The following is a 20,689-nucleotide window of genomic DNA, read 5'->3' on the forward strand; positions in this document are numbered from 1 at the left end:
ATTTGTCATTGCATTTATAGACGACATTCTGATCTACTCCACTGATATGTCCTCTCATGTCTCTCATGTACGAGCAGTCCTAACCCGCCTTCTTCAGAACCAGCTTTTTGTGAAAGCTGAGAAATGTGAATTTCACAGGTCTACTGTAACCTTTTTAGGGTATGTGATCAGCGATCAGGGCGTTTCCATGGATGAAAAGAAGGTTCAAGCGGTTGTTGATTGGCCCCAACCTAAGTCAGTTAAGGAGTTACAGAGATTTCTAGGCTTCGCTAATTTCTACAGACGATTTATTCGCAGTTACAGTTCTATTGCAGCTCCACTCACCAATCTGCTAAAACACAATACCAGAACTCTGATTTGGTCCGAATCTGCTGTCAATGCCTTTACTACTCTTAAGAGGGTGTTCACTACAGCCCCTCTTTTAAAACACCCAGATCCTAAAGAACCGTTTGTTGTGGAAGTAGACGCATCCAGTGTAGGAGTAGGTGCTGTTCTCTCTCAGCGTTTAGGCTCCCCTAGTAAACTACATCCAGTAGCCTATTTTTCCCACAAACTCTCCCCAGCTGAGCGCAATTATGGTATAGGGGATCGAGAACTTTTGGCCATCAAGCTGGCATTGGAGGAATGGAGGCATTGGTTAGAGGGAGCGTTACATCCATTCGTTGTTATCACTGATCACAGAAATCTAGAGTATATGCGATCCATGAAAACTATGAATTCACGTCAAGCACGCTGGTCTTTGTTTTTTGCACGTTTTGAGTTTGTAGTGACTTATAGACCAGGTTCCAGAAATACTAAGGCTGACGCTCTCTCCCGCATTTTTGAAGATAATGGTATTGAAGGTCCAGAACTTACACCCATCATAAAACCAGAGATTATTTTGGCTCCTATTAGATGGGAGATCTCGGAAGAAATTGATCGAGTTAACTCAATAACTCCTCCCCCTGAAACATGCCCACCAGACAGCACCTACGTACCAGATCAATGCAGAGCCAGACTAATTGCTTGGGCTCATACCTCCCCTTCGTCAGGTCATCCGGGTGAAACACGTACTTTTCAATTATTAGAAAATCGTTTTTGGTGGGAAAAAATGCGTTTAGATGTTCACAATTTTGTGTCCTCTTGCACCGTTTGTGCTCAGAGTAAAGTTCCGCGTACTCTACCGGCAGGCAAATTAATGCCCTTACCTATCCCAGCCAGACCCTGGTCTCATTTAGCTGTCGATTTTGTTACCGACCTTCCTGTTTCTTTAGGTCAAACTGTTGTAATGACTGTGGTTGATCGTTTTTCTCGTGGTGTCAGGTTCATTCCGTTTAGTAAACTACCCACAGCGTTGGAAGCTGCAGAAGCTCTATTTAATCATGTTTTTCGCATTTTTGGAATTCCTGAAGATATAGTTTCTGATCGTGGACCTCAGTTTATTTCCCAAGTTTGGTCAGCCTTTATGAATAGGTTAGGAATTTCTGTCAGTCTTTCTTCAGGTTATCATCCTCAGAGCAACGGCCAATGTGAGAGGATGAATCAAGAACTGGGTAAATTCTTAAGAATATATTGCTGTAATAATTTCCATGACTGGGCCAAATATCTCCCCTGGGCAGAAATTGCTCAGAATTCGCTCATCAGTTCTACTACCAAGTTAACTCCTTTTCAATGCTGTTTAGGTTACCAACCACCTCTCATGCCCTGGTCAGCCGAACCCTCTAACATCCCCGCTGTTGATGATTGGATGCGTCGGAGCGAGGAGGTTTGGGAGGAGACTCACAGATGTATTGAGGCAGTCTTAGAACGGCAAAAACGACAAGCTGACCGCCTACGTCGTGAGACCCCCCTTTACTCTCCAGGTGATAGAGTTTGGCTATCTACCAGGGATTTCCGGCTGTCTGATGGCAATAAAAAGCTTTCAGTTAAGTATATTGGTCCTTTCAAAATCATTAAGAAAATTAATGAGGTTACCTACCGTCTTGATATACCTTCTCACTATCGTGTATGTCCTTCATTTCATGTCTCCTTGTTAAAGCCGGTTATCCCTGGTCCTCTGGATGAGACTTCGCTTGGGTCACCTCCTCCCCCACCTATGGATATGGAGGGTGGTCCTGTGTATGCGGTGGAACGTTTGTTGGACTCCAGGAGAAGAAGGGGGGCCCTGGAATATCTTGTGGACTGGAAGGGTTACGGACCAGAGGAGCGAAGTTGGGTCCCAGTGGCTGATGTCCTGGATCCCTTAATGGTGGAGGACTTCCACCGGTCTCATCCGTCTCGTCCGGCACCACGCCCCAGAGGTCGTCCTAGGAGAGAGTCTCCAGGTCCTAGAAGGGGTAGACGCGGGAGTGCTGGCTCTGTCCGATCCTTCAGTTCCATCCGCGGCTCCAGGAGGGGTCGTCCCAGATCCAGGGCTCCTGTCCACTATGTTCCCGCTGCCAGGCCACCTGTCCGGGTCTCCACTGAGTGTGGGGGAGCGGTTCCCTTGTGTCGTCCTCATCCGTCAACCGTTTCGGACTCTTTGGGGGGGAGTACTGTCACGCAGCCTGACTCTCCTTCCACACCTCTGGACTCCACTTCCCAGAATCCTTTGGGTTATGACGTCACCGTCAGTCGCTCGCCGTCGCCCAATCACGTTACGCTCCGGCGCTCAGACTCACCTGTGTTCTGAGGAAGATCCGGGTTATGCTCTCTGTTTTTCTGTATTTAAGGTCGCACTGTGTAATGTATCTTCGCGAGGTATTGTCGACTTATGTTGCGTACTAAGCGGTTTCTTCCTGTTCTTTGTTATTGCCTTCTCGTTACGACCCTGTTTTCGGATTACCGGTTAATGTCTTTTGTTTTGCCCTTATTGGATTTGATGTTTGGTTGGACTGTTTCTCGGTTACGATCTCGGACTGTTTATACGACTCCATCTTCTGTCTTTGGTGAGATCTTTGTTTACCTGGCTATACTGTTAGCTGCATTTGCTTACCTGCCTGTAAATAAACCTGTGAGTACATTCTACTCGGCGTGCGTCACTCCTCACTACCTGCCGTTACAACAACAATGTTCATTTTACTCAAACATAAACCTATAAATAGCAAAATCAGAGAAACTGATTCAGAAACTGAAGTGATCTCTTCAATTTTTTTCCCCAGAACTTGTTATTATTAAAATAAAAGCTTAGGTATATGTATTTTCCAGTTAATATATTTAATATATTTTAAGCGGAATGTAAGGTGGCCGAAATTAGAGGACCCTTGCCTTGTAATTCCGCGACAAAGAGAAACATGGGGAAAAATAATAAAAATAAAGAAGGAGGAAGATGGGGAGGAGGTGGGTGCGAGGTTGTTCAACGAGCAGGTAGAGAGGAAGTGACGGTTTAATTAGGGAAGGAAGTGGGAGGAGTGAGGGCGGGGATCAATTCCCAAAACTAAGCTATAATACATAGCTCCACTTAGCTTAAATTTCCAATATTTTGACTTTGCCTCCATGCTACATGCCTTTTGCACATTTCTAGGAGCGCAAGGTGTACTTTTCCCATCGTTACGATAGCAAAGACACACTGACACGCCCTACATGAAGCTGTATAAGGTGATTATAAGCTGTTTCTGTGCTGCACAGTAAAGTTATAAGGTGTTCGTCTCTCTCTGAAGTTTCTCTGACCCGGTTCTGAGCGAGCTGCTGTACAGAAACACCTCCATAAACATGAGGATGAAGAGGACACGCCGGATCACCACGTCACCTCCGACCCTCGTCTTCCTCCTCAGCTGTTTAATTCACACTCTCCCCGTCCGGCTAAACCATCTGCCGGGGCCGGCGCAGCGGTCAGGCCCTGCTGCGAATGGAAAGGTGACTTTTATGGATTGTAATAACCCGGCTGATCCGGACCCATTTCAACCTGTCTGAACCTGTTACTGCGGTAAACACACCTGTCCCACAGCGTTTACTCAGAGCAGCGTGAAGAACTTCCACAGGAGCCCACCCTGACACCATGTTAACCCCCAGACGACCAGAGTACTCCCCGCTGTACTCTACAGATATACCCTACTTAATTACTCAATTACACAGTACTCAAAATACACAATTACTCAGATAATTACTGAAAATACTGGTGATAAATGAGCATCTCTGAACAATAACCCACTCCCATGATTCCACCATACCAGCTAACTACTGTATGTTTGGTTAGTGGAACCTTTTCTGAATGTTACAGTAAATGTTCTTATATCTGTTATAAATGTTCTGGTGACATCACTCCAACATCACTAAAACATCACAAAAAAATAGTCAGTATTTTAATATTTACAATCGGCTCTGTGGTCAAATTCAACAAAATATAACATCCAACGAATGTTTTTAACATTCTGGTAACATCGCTTAAACATCACTTGGGTCAGAGTTTTAATATTTAAAATCAGCTGTGTGGTCAAAATCAACAAAAAAATAACATTTAATAAATGTTTAAAAAAGGTTCTGGCAACATCACTGTAAGTGATGATCACTGCTGATTACTGTGCAGCTATTTGATCAAATGCTATTAAAAAAGCATCTACTGAATGTTTTAAACATTTTGTTAATATCGCTGCAACGTTACTCGCATCAGTGTTTTAATATTCAAAATCATCTTGATTAATGTGCAGCTGTGTAATCAAATGCAACAAAAAATAAAATATAATAATATAAAATAAAATAACATCTAATTAATGTTTTTAACATTCCGGTAACACTTCTGTCTGTGATGTTTACTTTGAAGCTGTGTGGTCAAATGCAAAGAACACCATCTAGTGAATGTTTTAAACGTTCTTGATAACGTCGCACAAACATCACTTGTGTCAGTGATATTGTGATTATTGTGTAGCTGTATGGCCAAATTCAATAAAAAGAAAACGTCTAATGAATGTTTTAAACATTCTGGTAACATTGCTCTAACATCACTTTTGTGTTTTATGGCTAAATATTTAAAATAATCTTGTGTACTGTGAAGCTCTGTGGTCACATTTAACAAAACAAACAAACTCCAGTGTCACTTGTGTCAGTAGATGTTTCCTTTGCAGCTATTTCATCAAATGCTATGAAAAACATTTAATAAATAAAAAAAAAACATCTACTAATTGTCTTAAACATTTTGTTAATATCGCTCCAACATTACTTGTATCAGTGTTTTGGTATTTAACATTTTCTTGAATAATGTGTAGCTGTGTAGTCAAATTTAACAAAAATAACATCTAATTAATGTTTTTTAACATTCTGGTAACATTGCTCTAACATCACTTTTGTCAGTGTTTTAATATTTAGAAATATCTTGATTACTGTGAAGCTCTGTGGTCAAATTTAACAAAAGAAACAAACATCTATTGAATGTTTTAAACGTTCTGGTAACGTTGCTCTAGTGTCACTTGTGTCAGTGATGTGTACTATGCAGCTATGTGATCAAATACTAAGAAAAAACATTTAATGAAGATAAAAAAAACATCTACTAATTGTCTTAAACATTTTGTTAATATCGCTCCAACATTACTTGTATCAGTGTTTTGATATTTAAATTTTTCTTGAATAATGTGTAGCTCAAATTTAACAAAAAACAACATCTAATAAATGTTTTTAACAAATTGTCAAATTGAACAAAACAAACAAACATCTATTGAATTTTTTAAACGTTCTGGTAACGTTGCTCTAGTGTCACTTGTGTCAGTGATGTTTACTATGCAGCTATGTGATCAAATGCTACGAAATAACATTATTAATGAATATTAAAGAAAAAACGTCTACTGAATGTTTTATAACTTTCTGTTAGTATCGCTCCAACATTACTTGTATCAGTGTTTTGATATTTGAAATTGTCTTGATTAATGTGCAGCTCTGTGGTCAGATTCCACAAAAAAAACATCTAATAGATGTTTTAAAGGTTCGGGTAACGTCGTTCCAACATTACTTCTGTCAAAGTTTAAAATTCAGTTTTGAGAATGTTACTTTTAAAGTTTCCATAATGTTAGTGTGCATCAGCTGGAAATGGGAATGTTATGTGAGAAACATTCGTATAACGCTGTGATGCAAACATTTGTTACGTCACTGGTTTTCAGAACGTTGCTCGAACATTATTTCTGTAATGTTACAGGCTAAACTTACTGGAACTTTTTTTTTAAATGTCCTTATAGTTCTTAAAACGTTCTCCATTACCTAGAATTGACATAATTAACAGTCTGTGCTCTTATGTAACATATAATTATTTACACAACATTTGAAAAGGAACATGTAGCAGGTAGCAATGCTAATGGATCATAACCTGACTCAGCTTCCTGTTATTGATCTGAATAAAGTCAGAAGTTTCACACTGTAAACCAGCCTGATCATGGATCAGTAGACTGTGGTTTGTAGCAGTTCTGGTGTGAGAGCCGCTCGCTCCAGATCTGCTGAAGAACAATTGGAAGAAAAGTATGGATTTACTGTATTTTCCAGCATGATTTGCATCTGCCTTTATCTCAGCCAGAGAGAGAGAGAGAGAGAGAGAGAGAGAGAGTGAGAGAGGGAGAGAGGGAGAGAGGGAGGAAGTTTTTGGGGCAGAAGAATCGTCCTCCTCCTCCTTTGAAGCTGGATTTACATTTGGAGCACTGCAGGTAGAACCCAGAGCTTCTATATATAAACCAGCGTTCTCCACGGAGAGAGAGAGAGAGAGAGAGAGAGAGAGAGAGAGAGAGAGAAGTCTGAGAATGGGAAAGAAGGAGAAAAAGAGGGATAGACAAAGAAGGGACTGAGAAAGAGAGAAGACTGAGAAAAATAGAGAGAAAGAAAGATAAAGAGAGAGAGAAAAGACTGAGCGAGAGGTAGAAGTAGAGAGAGAAAGAAAGACTGAGAAGTAGAGAGAGAGAAAGAAAGATAAAGAGAGAGAGAGAGAAAAGACTGAGAAAGAGAGAGAGAGTAGAGATAGAGAGAGAGAAACAAAACAGAGAAATAAAAAAAGAAAGAGAGAGAGATGTAGAAGTAGAGAGATAGGGAAAATACAGAGAAAGAGAGATAGGTACAAGTAGAGAGAGAGAAAAAGAGAGAAGAAGAGAGAGAGAGAGAGAGAGAGAGAGGAATGGGTTAGGTATCCCTCTGGCCTCCTTATTAGAAACACCTACGTATGTACAAACCTTGTGTTCCTCTCACTGGTGGCCACTTTATTGGAAACCCCAGCATCACAGGTAGCATATCGTCGCTGTCCAATGAAAAACACTTATCTCCATTTTTGTGGATTTTTAGTTTACTACATAATTTAACAGACAAACTGTTCCTTACACTGTGCCAAAATTTCTTGATGAACGGACCAATAGAAACTCTTCAAAATGACCTGAAATAAACTCTTTTTACATTGACTTCCATTGAAAGTTTAGAAGGTTTTTTCTCTCTCCTGTAAAGTTGCTGTTTTAGAGATAAGTGTCAGTAAGGAAACCCGTCAGTCGTATCAGGTGAGCTGGGTGGCGCTGGGTGAGCTGGCTGGGTGGCTGGCGTACGGGCAGGTGGTGTTTACATGCGAGGTCACGGCTCTGACCACATGTTTATTCAGGTCTGATCTGTTACATGAATAAAACATCTCGTTACGCTTCATCCTGAGACATAACAGCTTCACCGATTCACTATTATACACACCAACGTGCGAGAACACCCGCTGATTCACCAATACAACATACAGAAAAACAAATCAACCACAATATCTTTAATATTTTACATTATTCTAAAATATAGTAGCTCATATTGCTTAGATAATCATTTTCTCAGTCAGCTTTATGAGGTAGAGTCACCTGGAATTCAGGCTTTCAGTTAACAGCTGTGCTGAACTCATCAAGAGTTAATTACTTGAATTTCTTGTCTCTTAATGTTAATAGTTTGAGAGCATCAGTTGTAAAGTAAAGTAGTGAAGAGGTAGAGTTACAGGTATACAGTGAATAGTGAATATTTGAGGAATGTTCGAATCCAGATTATGAGAAGCAACAACTACTCAACTAAATGCAGAAGAATTTCAAGAACTTTGAAAGTATCCTTAAATGTAGTCACCACAAAAACCATCAAACACATTATAGTGATGATGATGATAATGATGAAACTGGCACTCATCAGGACCTCCCCCGGGAAAGAAGCAATGAGCAAGAGTTTCCTCTGTTGCACAGGATAAGTTCATCAGTGTTACATCAATTTATTTTTATTTGTTTATTACTTTTAAGTTATAACTAACTAACTATACTAGACTGTATAACTATACTATACTGTATAACTAACCCTACTGTACTGTATACCTGTATAACTAACTATACTATACTGTATAACTAACTATACTATACTCTATACCAGTATAACTAACTATACTATACTGTATAACTAACTATACTATACTCTATACCAGTATAACAACTGTATAACTAACTATACTATACTCTATACCAGTATAACAAACTATACTATACTGTATAACTAACTATACTATACTCTATACCAGTATAACTAACTATACTATACTGTAACTATAACTGTACTATACTGTATAACTATACTCTACTGTATACCAGTATAACTAACTATATTATACTGTATAACTAACTATACTATACTGTATAACTAACTATACTATACTCTATACCAGTATAACTAACTATACTATAGTGTATAACTAACTATACTATACTGTAACTATAACTATACTGTATAACTATACTCTACTGTATACCAGTATAACTAACTATATTATACTGTATAACTAACTATACTATACTGTATAACTATACTATACTGTATACCAGTATAACTAACTATACTATAGTGTATAACTAACTATACTATAGTGTATAACTAACTATACTATACTGTATAACTATACTATACTGTATACCTGTATAACTGTATAACTAACTATACTTTACTGTAACTATAACTACACTATACTGTATAACTATACTCTACTGTACTGTATACCCGTATAACTTATAAGTTACTACTCGATTCCTTATGTGTTTGTTTACTATGTATAGAATAAGAAGATTTGTTCCAAACAAGGCTGTTAATCACTTCTTTTAATGTATTAAAATAGGGTTTAAAACTTGACCCGGGCCAATTTGACCCCTTTTAAAGTTTAATGATCTAAGAAAAACTAACGTTTAACTAACGTTAAAACTTCTGTTTGCCTTAATTAGTGTAATCAACATATAATATGAAAATGGTTCATCTCACATATTTGCAACAACCCCCCTCTGCAAAAACAAAAACTAAATTGCAATGTTATGTTTTAATGTTTTATATGTTGGTCTTTTAAAAGTTAAAAAAAAAGCTTGAACATTTTTTACAATGAAAAATGAACAAATTATCCTAATTGAAGCATTACCTGTTAAAGTTATAAACATCATTGTCCTAAATATTGATAGAATAATTAATAATGGAGTTAGTAATGAAATATTTACACTGCTTGTAAGGATATTTTTTCAAGTTTAAGTTTTAAACATCTTTTTTTTTTTTATTAAACATGCACCGGGTCAAATTAACCATTAAACAAACACCATTGCTGGTTCTGACAAATAAACATAATAGGAGGGTTAAAATGTGGTAATTTTAGTGCAGGTAATGTTAATATTGAAACATAAGGGTTATTATATGAGCAGAGCTACACGTTATACTGCAACCAGCCACCGGAGGAGCTAGAGCTGTGTTGTGTTCAGTTCTGAGACGTTGTTGTCTCTGTGTTTCTGGCAGTGATTAGTTAATCAGCCGGTCGGTCGGTCAGTGGGTCAGCGTGGAGCCGCCGGACGCTGGCAGCTCGTCCGGATGGATTTCTCGGCTCGGCTGAAGCTGCTGTTCCTCTCGGATCAGTAACAGAACTGAGCTGATTTAATTGGACATAATCACACCCGCGGAAATCTGCCGGACACAAGCCGCCCTCGGCCTAGTAAACCCACCTGCGGCTAACGCTGCACATCTTATTAGCCTCGCTAATTAATAACAATATTTCATTCAGTTGTAAATCTGATTCTTAATGCTGTTCATTAATGAATTCCGTCTCCAGTGTTGTGGAGCTTCAGTGGGTTTATAATTGTATTAAAACTATTTATTATTTATTAATTTTTCAACTTTTTTTTAAGACCAAATCAGCAAACATCTACCTGTAATACCATATCAACCACCTAGCAACACCAGTTCACCTTGCTGAACTACCATATCAACCATTTAGCGACATCAGTTTATCTTCCTGAAATACCATATCAACCACCTAGCAAAATCATTGCAACTATCTGTTATATCAACTATCTAGTAACCCAAACCACAACTACCTGTAATACCATATAAACCAGTTAGCAAAATAAGTTCACCTTCCTGCAATACCATAGCAACCACCTACCAACATCAGTTTACCTTCCTGTCATACCATACACACCACCTAGCAACATCATTGCACTTTCCTGTAACAACATATCAAATAACTAGAAAAAGCATTGCAACTATCTGAAATACCATATTAAAACCATAGCAACTATCTGTAATATTATATCAACCACCCAGCAGAACCATTGCGACTGCCTGTAACACCATATCAACTACCTAGTAACACCATTGCAACCACCTGTAATACCATATCAACCAACCAACAAACACTAGAAACTGCCTGTAATACCATATCAGCCACATAGGAAAAGCATAGCAACAAACTGCAATATTATATCAACCACCTAGTAACACAAGCAACTTCCTGTAATACCATATCAACCACCAACCAAACCCTACAAAAACACCCTGTAATACCATAATAACCAAACCACCTAGTAACACAATAGCAACTTCCTGTAATACCATATTAACCACCAACCAAAACTTATAAAACACCTGTAATATCATATCAACCAGCTAGTAACACAAAAGCAACTACCTGTAATACCATATCAACCACATAGAAACCCTAGACACCACCTGTAAAACCATATCAACCACCTAGTAACAGAATTTTTTTAAGGGACTGGAGAAACTTGCTTAGCAATTAATAATAGTGTTCATTTAATTTTATCTCCATAAAATACATAAAAAAAAACAGAAATAAAAATAATTTTAGCAAATATATAAGTTAAACCTTTAAACGGAAAAACAAAAGCATGAACAGCATGTGACCATCAGAGGACACGTGAATTACAGGAAATAAAAAGTGACAATAAAAGTGATTAAACTGGAAAATATGATTTATGTGTATTTTGAAGTCTTATAAATATGATAAGTATGTAAAATATGTTCTCATATTTTTTTATGTACATTTTCCTCATTTATGCATGAAGGAGAGGCACTAATGATTTTGCCAACTTCCAGCCCTTTATAAAGCCAAACATCCAAAAGCTTTTTTACCTTTATAACGAAAACATCTGAGCATGAAACTCTATCAGTCACGCCGTCCTCTGGAAGTGAATTAATTGTGAGGCAGGGAGGCGTGGAGACCTCCTGACTTCTCTCCACGTCACACCTGTGACAGGTGAGAGAGCAGAGCCTCATGAATATTCATGATCAGGGTAGTTAGCGAGGTGCTAACACCTGTTCTCAGTGCTGTTCTCTCTCCTGATCTAATGTAGACACTGTACAGCTCTGCTGGACGCCAGAGTCACCCGGTAACTGTAATGAGACACCTGGAGCCGCATGAGGTACCTGCTGAACACGACACCACAAGAACCCCCAGGGGAACCATCACTTTCCTTCAGCCAAGAGCGCTCCCTGATGGCCACAAGATCATACAGCACCCAGAGCTGCAATATAGTGTAAATACTCTAAAATATAATAGAGCAGATTACCGAGTTCAGGCGTGGTGTCTGCAAAGGTTGCTGTGGTGTCTGTGAGGGTTAATGTGGTATCTGTGAGAGTTGCTGTGGTGACTTTATTAATTTATGTATGGGTTGCTGTGGTATCTGTAGTATGGGTTGCTGTGGTATCTGTATTGGTTGCTGTTGTATCTGTGTGTGGGTTGCTGTGGTATCTGTAGTATGGGTTGATGTAGTATCTGTAGTAGTGGTTGTTATAGTGTCTGTATGGGTTGCTGTGGTATCTGTATGGGTTGCTGTGGTGTCTATAGTTGTTGCTGTGGTATCTGTATGGGTTGCTGTGGTGTCTATAGTGGTTGCGGTGGTATCTGTATGGGTTGCTGTGGTGTCTATAGTTGTTGTTCTGGTATCTGTATGGGTTGCTGTGGTGTCTATAGTGGTTGCTGTGGTATCTGTATGGGTTGCTGTGGTGTCTATAGTGGTATCTGTGTGGGTTGCTGTGTTATATCTGCATAGGTTGCTTTGGTATCTGTAAATGGGTTGCTGTGGTATCTGTATGGGTTAATGTGGTATCTGTGAGGGTTGCTGTGGTGACTTTATAAATTGATGTGGTATGTGTGTGAGATGCTTTGTTAGCTGTGTATGGGTTGCTGTGGTATCTGTTTGGGTTGCAGTGGTATCTGTGTATGGGTTGCTGTGGTATATGTACGGGTTAATGTGGTATCTGTACTATGGGTTGCTATGGTATCTGTATGGATTGCTGTGTTATCCTTGTATGGGTTGCTGTGGTATATTTACAGGTTAATGCGGTATCTGTAGTATGAGTTGCTATGGTATCTGTATGGGTTGCTGTGGTATCTGTGTATAGTTTGTTGTGGTATCTGTAAATGGGTTGCAATGGTATCTGTATGGCTTGTCGTGGTACAGTATCTTTGTGGATTAATGAGGTATCTGTACTACAGGTTGCTTTAGTATTTGTATGGGTTAATGTGGTATCTGTAGTATGAGTTGCTGTGGTATCTGTACTATGGGTTGATGTAGTATCTGTAGTAGTGGTTGTTATAGTGTCTGTATGGGTTGCTGTGGTATCTGTGTGGGTTGCTGTGGTGTCTATAGTGGTTGATGTGGTATCTATATGGTATTTTCCTGCAGTGTGAGCATAGTGTTTGTTGTGTAGATGTTTAATTGGTTTATTGGTAGTAGATATTGATAATAAATAAGATGTACGGCTGTAGCTGATTAATGTTGATTGTAATGCTCTGAAGCAGCTGTTGCGACGTTGCAGTGTTGCGGTGTTGCAGTGTTGCATGCTGGGAGAACGAGAATGAGTGATTGTGAGAAACTAATTGCAGCACCTTTACTGTTAATGTAGCCAGGTGGAGACGAGCTGCTGATTATTCATTACACACTCCTGTACACCCACACACATCCTCACACACACACCCCCACACACACACTCACACACACACCTGCCTGATCACAGCTTTACTGTCAGCAGGTCCATCTGTCTGCACAGAGAGAGAGAGAGAGAGAGACAGAGAGAGGTGAAGAGAGAGAGGTAGAAAGAGAGAGAGAGAGGTAGAAAGAGAGAGGTAAAGGGAGAGAGAGGTAGAAAGAGAGAGAAGTAAAGGGAGAGAGAGAGAGAAAGAGAGAGGTAGAAAGAGAGAGAGAGGTAAAGGGAGAGAGAAAGAGAGAGAGAAAGGTAGAGAGAGAGAGGTAAAGGGAGAGAGAGAGGTAGAAAGAGAGAGAGAGAGAGGTAGAAAGAGAGAGAGATAAAGGGAGAGAGAGAGAAAGAGAGAGAGAGGTAGAGAAAGAGGTAAAGGGAGAGAGAGAGAGATTGAGGTAAAAGGAGAGAGAGAGAGAAAGAGAGAGAGGTAAAGCGAGAGAGAATTTTTATAACTGAAGCTACTACAGGTCTAGTGCCTCTACTGGCTGTTTTCAGTATATCGTGTAGCTCCGCCCACCCCCATTTGTTTCAATGACAAAACTAACTGTTGTAAACAAACTCTGGATTTCCTCTAAAAACCTTAACCTCTCGAGACCCAGCATCCCCATATGTGGACGTTACATTACTTACTGTTTTTCTCTGAGCTCTGTGGTCCTCTGGCAATTTTATTCCTGTCCGGATGGACATCTCTGGGTTTCGTCTCCTTGCGTTTAATAAAATAGATATTTGTCCACTGCCGCGCACCGTAATTACAGTACAGTTTGGGCGCACCATGGGTTCCACGGAGATCCACGTATAAAAACACAACAGCGAGTGGAAATGGAGGAGCTACTGAACGCCGTGATGTCATGTGACCGAGAAAAACTAAAACCTAAAAACTTTCTGATCCTCCTGTTTTTTTTTTTACAACTGCAGTCCGGATACAAGAGTTTTATCACTAGAAGAGTAGAAGTGGGATTTTTTTTTTTTTACAGATGTGCCCCTGAGAAACGAATCCCTTTTTTTTTTAGGTTTTTAGGAGAATTTTTTTCTAAAATGTTCCTAGAAGCACTTGAAGAGATTCCTCCACAGATTAAATGGAAGAAATACTAAAATTTCCTCAACAGCCGAGATATTTCGTTCAGCATATTCAGTCTTTTTGCAGTTTAATCGAAAAAAAGCTGGAAACATGACTCATCTAATCGACTACATTTAGTGTATAAATCTGTATTTTAGCGGAGTTCTTTTAACTGCTTAAACGTTGATCTTTAATTAGCCATTAGCACTGTGCCGCATACGTTCAGCGCTCATCTTTAATTAGCTATAAAAGCTTCTGTAACTAGAAAAGACCTGGGAGTAAAAATTCACCATCCAGAGAACGACCCTTCATTAATGTAATCTGTATAATCAGTTAACGATGCCGAGAGACGATGCCAGTTAACGGCTGGACCTACATTTGTGGAAGGATCTGAAATGAGAAACGACTGTTAGAACTGTTAGATCAGTTAGAACCGTTAGAGGAACCCAGGTAACCAGCTCTGAGAAGATATACCTGTGCTACAAGTTCAAAATAACAATAACAGTATAACAAACAATGATACAAATGTTTATTCATGCAATGCAATACAATAAACATTTTCAAGACCTGGTTCAGGTGTGTGTTTAGAGTTAATTACCTGGTTCAGGTGTGTGTTTAGAGTTAATTACCTGGTTCAGGTGTGTGTTTAGAGTTAATTACCTGGTTCAGGTGTGTGTTTAGAGTTAATTACCTGGTTCAGGTGTGTGTTTAGAGTTAATTACCTGGTTCAGGTGTGTGTTTAGAGTTAATTACCTGGTTCAGGTGTGTGTTTAGAGTTGATAACCTGGTTCAGGTGTGTGTTTAGAGTTAATTACCTGGTTCAGGTGTGTGTTTAGAGTTAATTACCTGGTTCAGGTGTGTGTTTAGAGTTAATTACCTGGTTCAGGTGTGTGTTTAGAGTTAATTACCTGGTTCAGGTGTGTGTTTAGAGTTGATTACCTGGTTCACGTGTGTGTTTAGAGTTGATAACCTGGTTCAGGTGTGTGTTTAGAGTTGATTACCTGGTTCAGGTGTGTGTTTAGAGTTAATTACCTGGTTCAGGTGTGTGTTTAGAGTTAATTACCTGGTTCAGGTGTGTGTTTAGAGTTAATTACCTGGTTCAGGTGTGTGTTTAGAGTTAATTACCTGGTTCAGGTGTGTGTTTAGAGTTGATTACCTGGTTCACGTGTGTGTTTAGAGTTGATAACCTGGTTCAGGTGTGTGTTTAGAGTTGATTACCTGGTTCAGGTGTGTGTTTAGAGTTAATTACCTGGTTCAGGTGTGTGTTTAGAGTTAATTACCTGGTTCAGGTGTGTGTTTAGAGTTAATTACCTGGTTCAGATGTGTGTTTAGAGTTGATCACCTGGTTTAGGTGTGTGTTTAGAGTTGATTACCTTGTTCAGGTGTGTGTTTAGAGTTGATAACCTGGTTCAGGTGTGTGTTTAGAGTTGATTACCTGGTTCAGGTGTGTGTTTAGAGTTAATTACCTGGTTCAGGTGTGTGTTTAGAGTTGTTAACCTGGTTCAGGTGTGTGTTTAGAGTTGATTACCTGGTTCAGGTGTGTGTTTAGAGTTAATTACCTGGTTCAGGTGTGTGTTTAGAGTTAATTACCTGGTTCAGGTGTGTGTTTAGAGTTAATTACCTGGTTCAGGTGTGTGTTTAGAGTTAATTACCTGGTTCAGGTGTGTGTTTAGAGTTAATTACCTGGTTCAGGTGTGTGTTTAGAGTTGATTACCTGGTTCACGTGTGTGTTTAGAGTTGATAACCTGGTTCAGGTGTGTGTTTAGAGTTGATTACCTGGTTCAGGTGTGTGTTTAGAGTTAATTACCTGGTTCAGGTGTGTGTTTAGAGTTAATTACCTGGTTCAGGTGTGTGTTTAGAGTTAATTACCTGGTTCAGGTGTGTGTTTAGAGTTAATTACCTGGTTCAGGTGTGTGTTTAGAGTTGATTACCTGGTTCACGTGTGTGTTTAGAGTTGATAACCTGGTTCAGGTGTGTGTTTAGAGTTGATTACCTGGTTCAGGTGTGTGTTTAGAGTTAATTACCTGGTTCAGGTGTGTGTTTAGAGTTAGTTACCTGGTTCAGGTGTGTGTTTAGAGTTAATTACCTGGTTCAGGTGTGTGTTTAGAGTTAATTACCTGGTTCAGGTGTGTGTTTAGAGTTAATTACCTGGTTCAGGTGTGTGTTTAGAGTTGATTACCTGGTTTAGGTGTGTGTTTAGAGTTGATTACCTTGTTCAGGTGTGTGTTTAGAGTTGATAACCTGGTTCAGGTGTGTGTTTAGAGTTGATTACCTGGTTCAGGTGTGTGTTTAGAGTTAATTACCTGGTTCAGGTGTGTGTTTAGAGTTGTTAACCTGGTTCAGGTGTGTGTTTAGAGTTGATTACCTGGTTCAGGTGTGTGTTTAGAGTTAATTACCTGGTTCAGGTGTGTGTTTAGAGTTAATTACCTGGATCAGGTGTGTGTTTAGAGTTAATTACCTGGTTCAGGTGTGTGTTTAGAGTTGATTACCTGGTTCAGGTGTGTGTTTAGAGTTGATTACCTGGTTCAGGTGTGTGTTTAGAGTTGATTACCTGGTTCAGTTGTGTGTTTAGAGTTGATTACCTGGTTCAGGTGTGTGTTTAGAGTTGATTACCTGGTTCAGGTGTGTGTTTAGAGTTGATTACCTGGTTTAGGTGTGTGTTTAGAGTTGATTACCTGGTTTAGGTGTGTGTTTAGAGTTGATTACCTGGTTCAGTTGTGTGTTTAGAGTTGATTACCTGGTTCAGGTGTGTGTTTAGAGTTGATTACCTGGTTTAGTTGTGTGTTTAGAGTTGATTACCTGGTTCAGGTGTGTGTTTAGAGTTGATTACCTGGTTCAGGTGTGTGTTTAGAGTTAATTACCTGGTTCAGGTGTGTGTTTAGAGTTGATTACCTGGTTCAGGTGTGTGTTTAGAGTTGATTAACTGGTTCAGGTGTGTGTTTAGAGTTAATTACCTGGTTCAGATGTGTGTTTAGAGTTGATTAACTGGTTCAGGTGTGTGTTTAGAGTTGATTACCTGGTTCAGGTGTGTGTTTAGAGTAGATTACCTGGTTCAGGTGTGTGTTTAGAGTTGATTACCTGGTTCAGGTGTACACAGAGCTTTGTTAAGAGTGTGTTTGGGAGCTTTAGAGCTGGGCAGGATTTTGGATGGTCAGTTGATTTGGCAGATGTTCACTCTCTACCTGTGTGTTAATAAATCAGGTGAGGTTTAAAAGGTGGGATTAATTAACTGATTGGGTTTTATTGGATCTGTGCAGCCGGTTCCTCTTACGGCTGTTAATCCCAGAACCCTGTTAAACTGCATCTTCTCATTAATCCGTACAGCCGGACGGAGGAAAGTCCGCTGACCCGTGTTTACGGCGCCGGGCCGGATCCAGCTGCTCACTCAGTGTTTTACTGCATCACTTATTAAAAATGATCATTATGTCTTTAAAGTAACTCCATTAAAATGATCTGTGCTTAATCTGAAGTTCTGAAACCCGGTTCTGTAGAGTCGACACCGCCGTAAGGTCCGGTCTGAGGATGCTAAAGAGTATAAAGTATAAAGGAATACATTCAGAATCATGGGTAACACTTTATAATAACTTTCATTATTATAGTAACATAACTAATGATCAGTAGATGATGTGAACAAAGCATTAGAATCATCAGTTGTGAATATTAACAAATGCTCACACAAGATGCTTATTTATCAGCATGGATATTTATATTTAAAATGTTAGCAAATCATAAGATCATCAGAATTTGAACATTAATAATTCGCTAGTAAATACAAATTTTAACCAGGTAGATTATTAATTGCAGTTCATGCTGCCAAAGCATTTATTAGTATTTACACATGTGATGGCAACTTTTTAGTTTCTGAAAATGTGAAAAATAAAAGTTATTAATCATTAATAAAGTGTTACCGAATGATGTATGACTGCCTGTAACATCTAGTGGTCACATGATATCATTACTCTCAATCGATTGAAAGCAAGATGGTGAGAATCCCATACAAATGTTTCTACAGCCACTCGAGACAAAAACATGCGCCAGGTGTTACAAAACCCTCTGATGTTATCCTTAAAACTAATTTAATTACTTTAATTACTGTAGGAAGCTAATTTTTTTTGCTAAAAGATCAAATAAACTATGAGGACATCGGGTTTTTTTTGCATTGATTTTTATACTTGTTAGGTCCTTATAATCCCCCCGTCAACCAGCAGCTCAGTTTCCATTGCTGAGAAGCGTCTGTTGGATACATCCAGGTAGCTGCGCCGTTAAAATAGCAATCCGCCAAAGACAGAGCTCACCTGGTTCTACTGTTAAAGAGAATGATGAGCAAGATATATATACTGCATTCCGACATGCGCAAGGTGTACTTTTCCTGTCATTATGATAGCAAAGACACACTGACACCACGCCCTAAATCAAGCTGAGCTGTGCACGGTTGAACAGGTGAGCACTACAAAACATACCTGAACAGGTGAGTAGTGCAAAAGATGGCAACATGTAGCAACCACCTATAGCAACACCCTTCATCGACCATTACATAACATTAGCATTATTCTAGACAACTACCTAAAATACGAGCAATAAAATAGCGCCCTGTGTTTTTCTAATGTTCAGTATCCAACATGGTTTATAGGGTCTTGCCCTCTTTACTATCATAAGTGGTTGATGAGGTGTTACTGTATGCGAGGTGTTTTGGGATGATCACAGACATAACTATCCATAATAATTATATTAAAGCATGTTAAATTCAAATATAAAAAAGGCCGTGCTATCTTCATTCCCACCACTCTGACTTCCAGCTTCCTTCATCAGGATGATGTGAACTAAATGACCAGGTGTTTCCAGGTGAAACTCTAATTGAGTTACTGGTAATGAAGCGCCCCCTGCTGCTCAGAGATGGATGATGTTGATGTTAATTCTTCACAAGAAGCAGGAAGTCAGCGCAGGTCTGTAATAACAGCCTGGAGGAAACTATTCATTATAAATTATAAATTAATAAACACACTTATTAATAATCTCCCGGTCAGGACACACCTGACCCTCCTCACCTGACCTGCCCTAAATTATGAAAAATTAACATCTTTAATCAAGCTAATCAACACCACACACACATAACACGGACAGCAGCCCTTTCTCCTCCTGCTCATCTTCACCTGACAGTCACTGTCTCAATACCGTCACACACTCTCTCTCTCCCTCCAGCAGAACGAGTTTATTAATAATCGGCAGCTCTGATAAATTCATCATTTCTATTCAATTAATTTTATAACAGAGTGAAATTAAGCACAGGGAGATTAATTGGTTGCGTGTCATCAGGTGATGGATGAGTCCTCTTTGACACTTTCATCTACTGAGGGTAGATAAATAAAAAAAATAGAATAAAAACACCTACCTGAACAGGTGAGTAGTGCACAACATATTCCTGAACAGGTGAGTACTACAATACATACCTGAACAGGTGAGTAGTGCACAACATACCTCAACAGGTGAGTACTACAACACCTACCTGAACAGGTGAGTACTACAACACATGCCTGAACAGGTGAGTAGTACACAACATACCTGAACAGGTGAGTACTACAACACCTACCTGAACAGGTGAGTGGTACAAAACATACCTGAACAGGTGAGTGGTACAAAACATACCTGAACAGGTGAGTGGTACAAAACATACCTGAACAGGTGAGCTGTACAAAAAAATGAAATACATGAACAAGTAAATTGTATCCATCAGCTATTTAAAAAACATACCTGAACAGGTGAGTACTACAACACATACATGTACAGGTGGGTAGTGCAACACATACCTGAACAGGTGAGTGCTACAAAACACACTGAAACAGGAGTGATGTGGGGAAAGAGCTCCACCTACCCACCCAGAGAGAGCAAGGCCAATTGTGCCTTCTCAGGGCTCCGGCAGCTGATGACAAGCTGCATGACCGGGATTTGAACCAGCAATCTCACGATCATAGCCGCAGCGTTTTAAACCACTGGACCACACGGAGCCCCAATTTTGGAGAATTTCTATTGGTCCATGTTGGTACTTTTAAAAGAAATTTTAACACAGTGTAAGGGAGAGTTTGTTTGTTTAAATGATGTAATAAAACTGAACATTTACGCTTCATTTTAATTAGACTCTCCTAAAAGAACAGACGCTATGAGTCGCTACGAACTCATTCTACCTCTCAGATAATGGATTAATCCTGATTTGCAGTGACCATGAGCAGCATCAAGTACCGAGACCATCAAATTCTTCCTGTTTTACGATTCTCCCACAGCCAGTCAGTCATTAATTGACTTTTTATTGTAATTAAAACACAATAACCCTCAGGGCAAATTCTGATTGTATAAATCACTGAGGTATAAATACTCTATGCAAAAGGTCAAAGTCAAAGAGTCTTAATGGACTAAAATGATTCACCTTCGAGCCTTCAGCCAGTCACTTTAAATTTTAAATACTGATTTTAAATACAG

General features: G+C 39.3%; 1 protein-coding gene across 1 annotated transcript; it reads left to right on the forward strand.

Moving 5' to 3' along the window:
• The first annotated feature begins 1,301 nt into the window (after positions 1-1,301).
• Positions 1,302-2,985, forward strand: LOC125785931 (uncharacterized). The gene has a single exon (XM_049470131.1). It carries the CDS (start codon positions 1,445-1,447, stop codon positions 2,648-2,650), a length of 1,206 nt encoding a protein of 401 aa, XP_049326088.1. The 5' UTR covers positions 1,302-1,444; the 3' UTR covers positions 2,651-2,985.
• Positions 2,986-20,689: the final 17,704 nt, after the last annotated feature.

Source organism: Astyanax mexicanus, chromosome 21, assembly GCF_023375975.1.
Source record: "Astyanax mexicanus isolate ESR-SI-001 chromosome 21, AstMex3_surface, whole genome shotgun sequence".
Lineage (NCBI taxonomy): Eukaryota > Metazoa > Chordata > Actinopteri > Characiformes > Acestrorhamphidae > Astyanax > Astyanax mexicanus.

Excerpts from the sequence above, each read along its gene's own strand:
- LOC125785931 (XM_049470131.1), top strand. The coding sequence starts at position 1,445 with ATGAATAGGTTAGGAATTTCTGTCAGTCTTTCTTCAGGTTATCATCCT.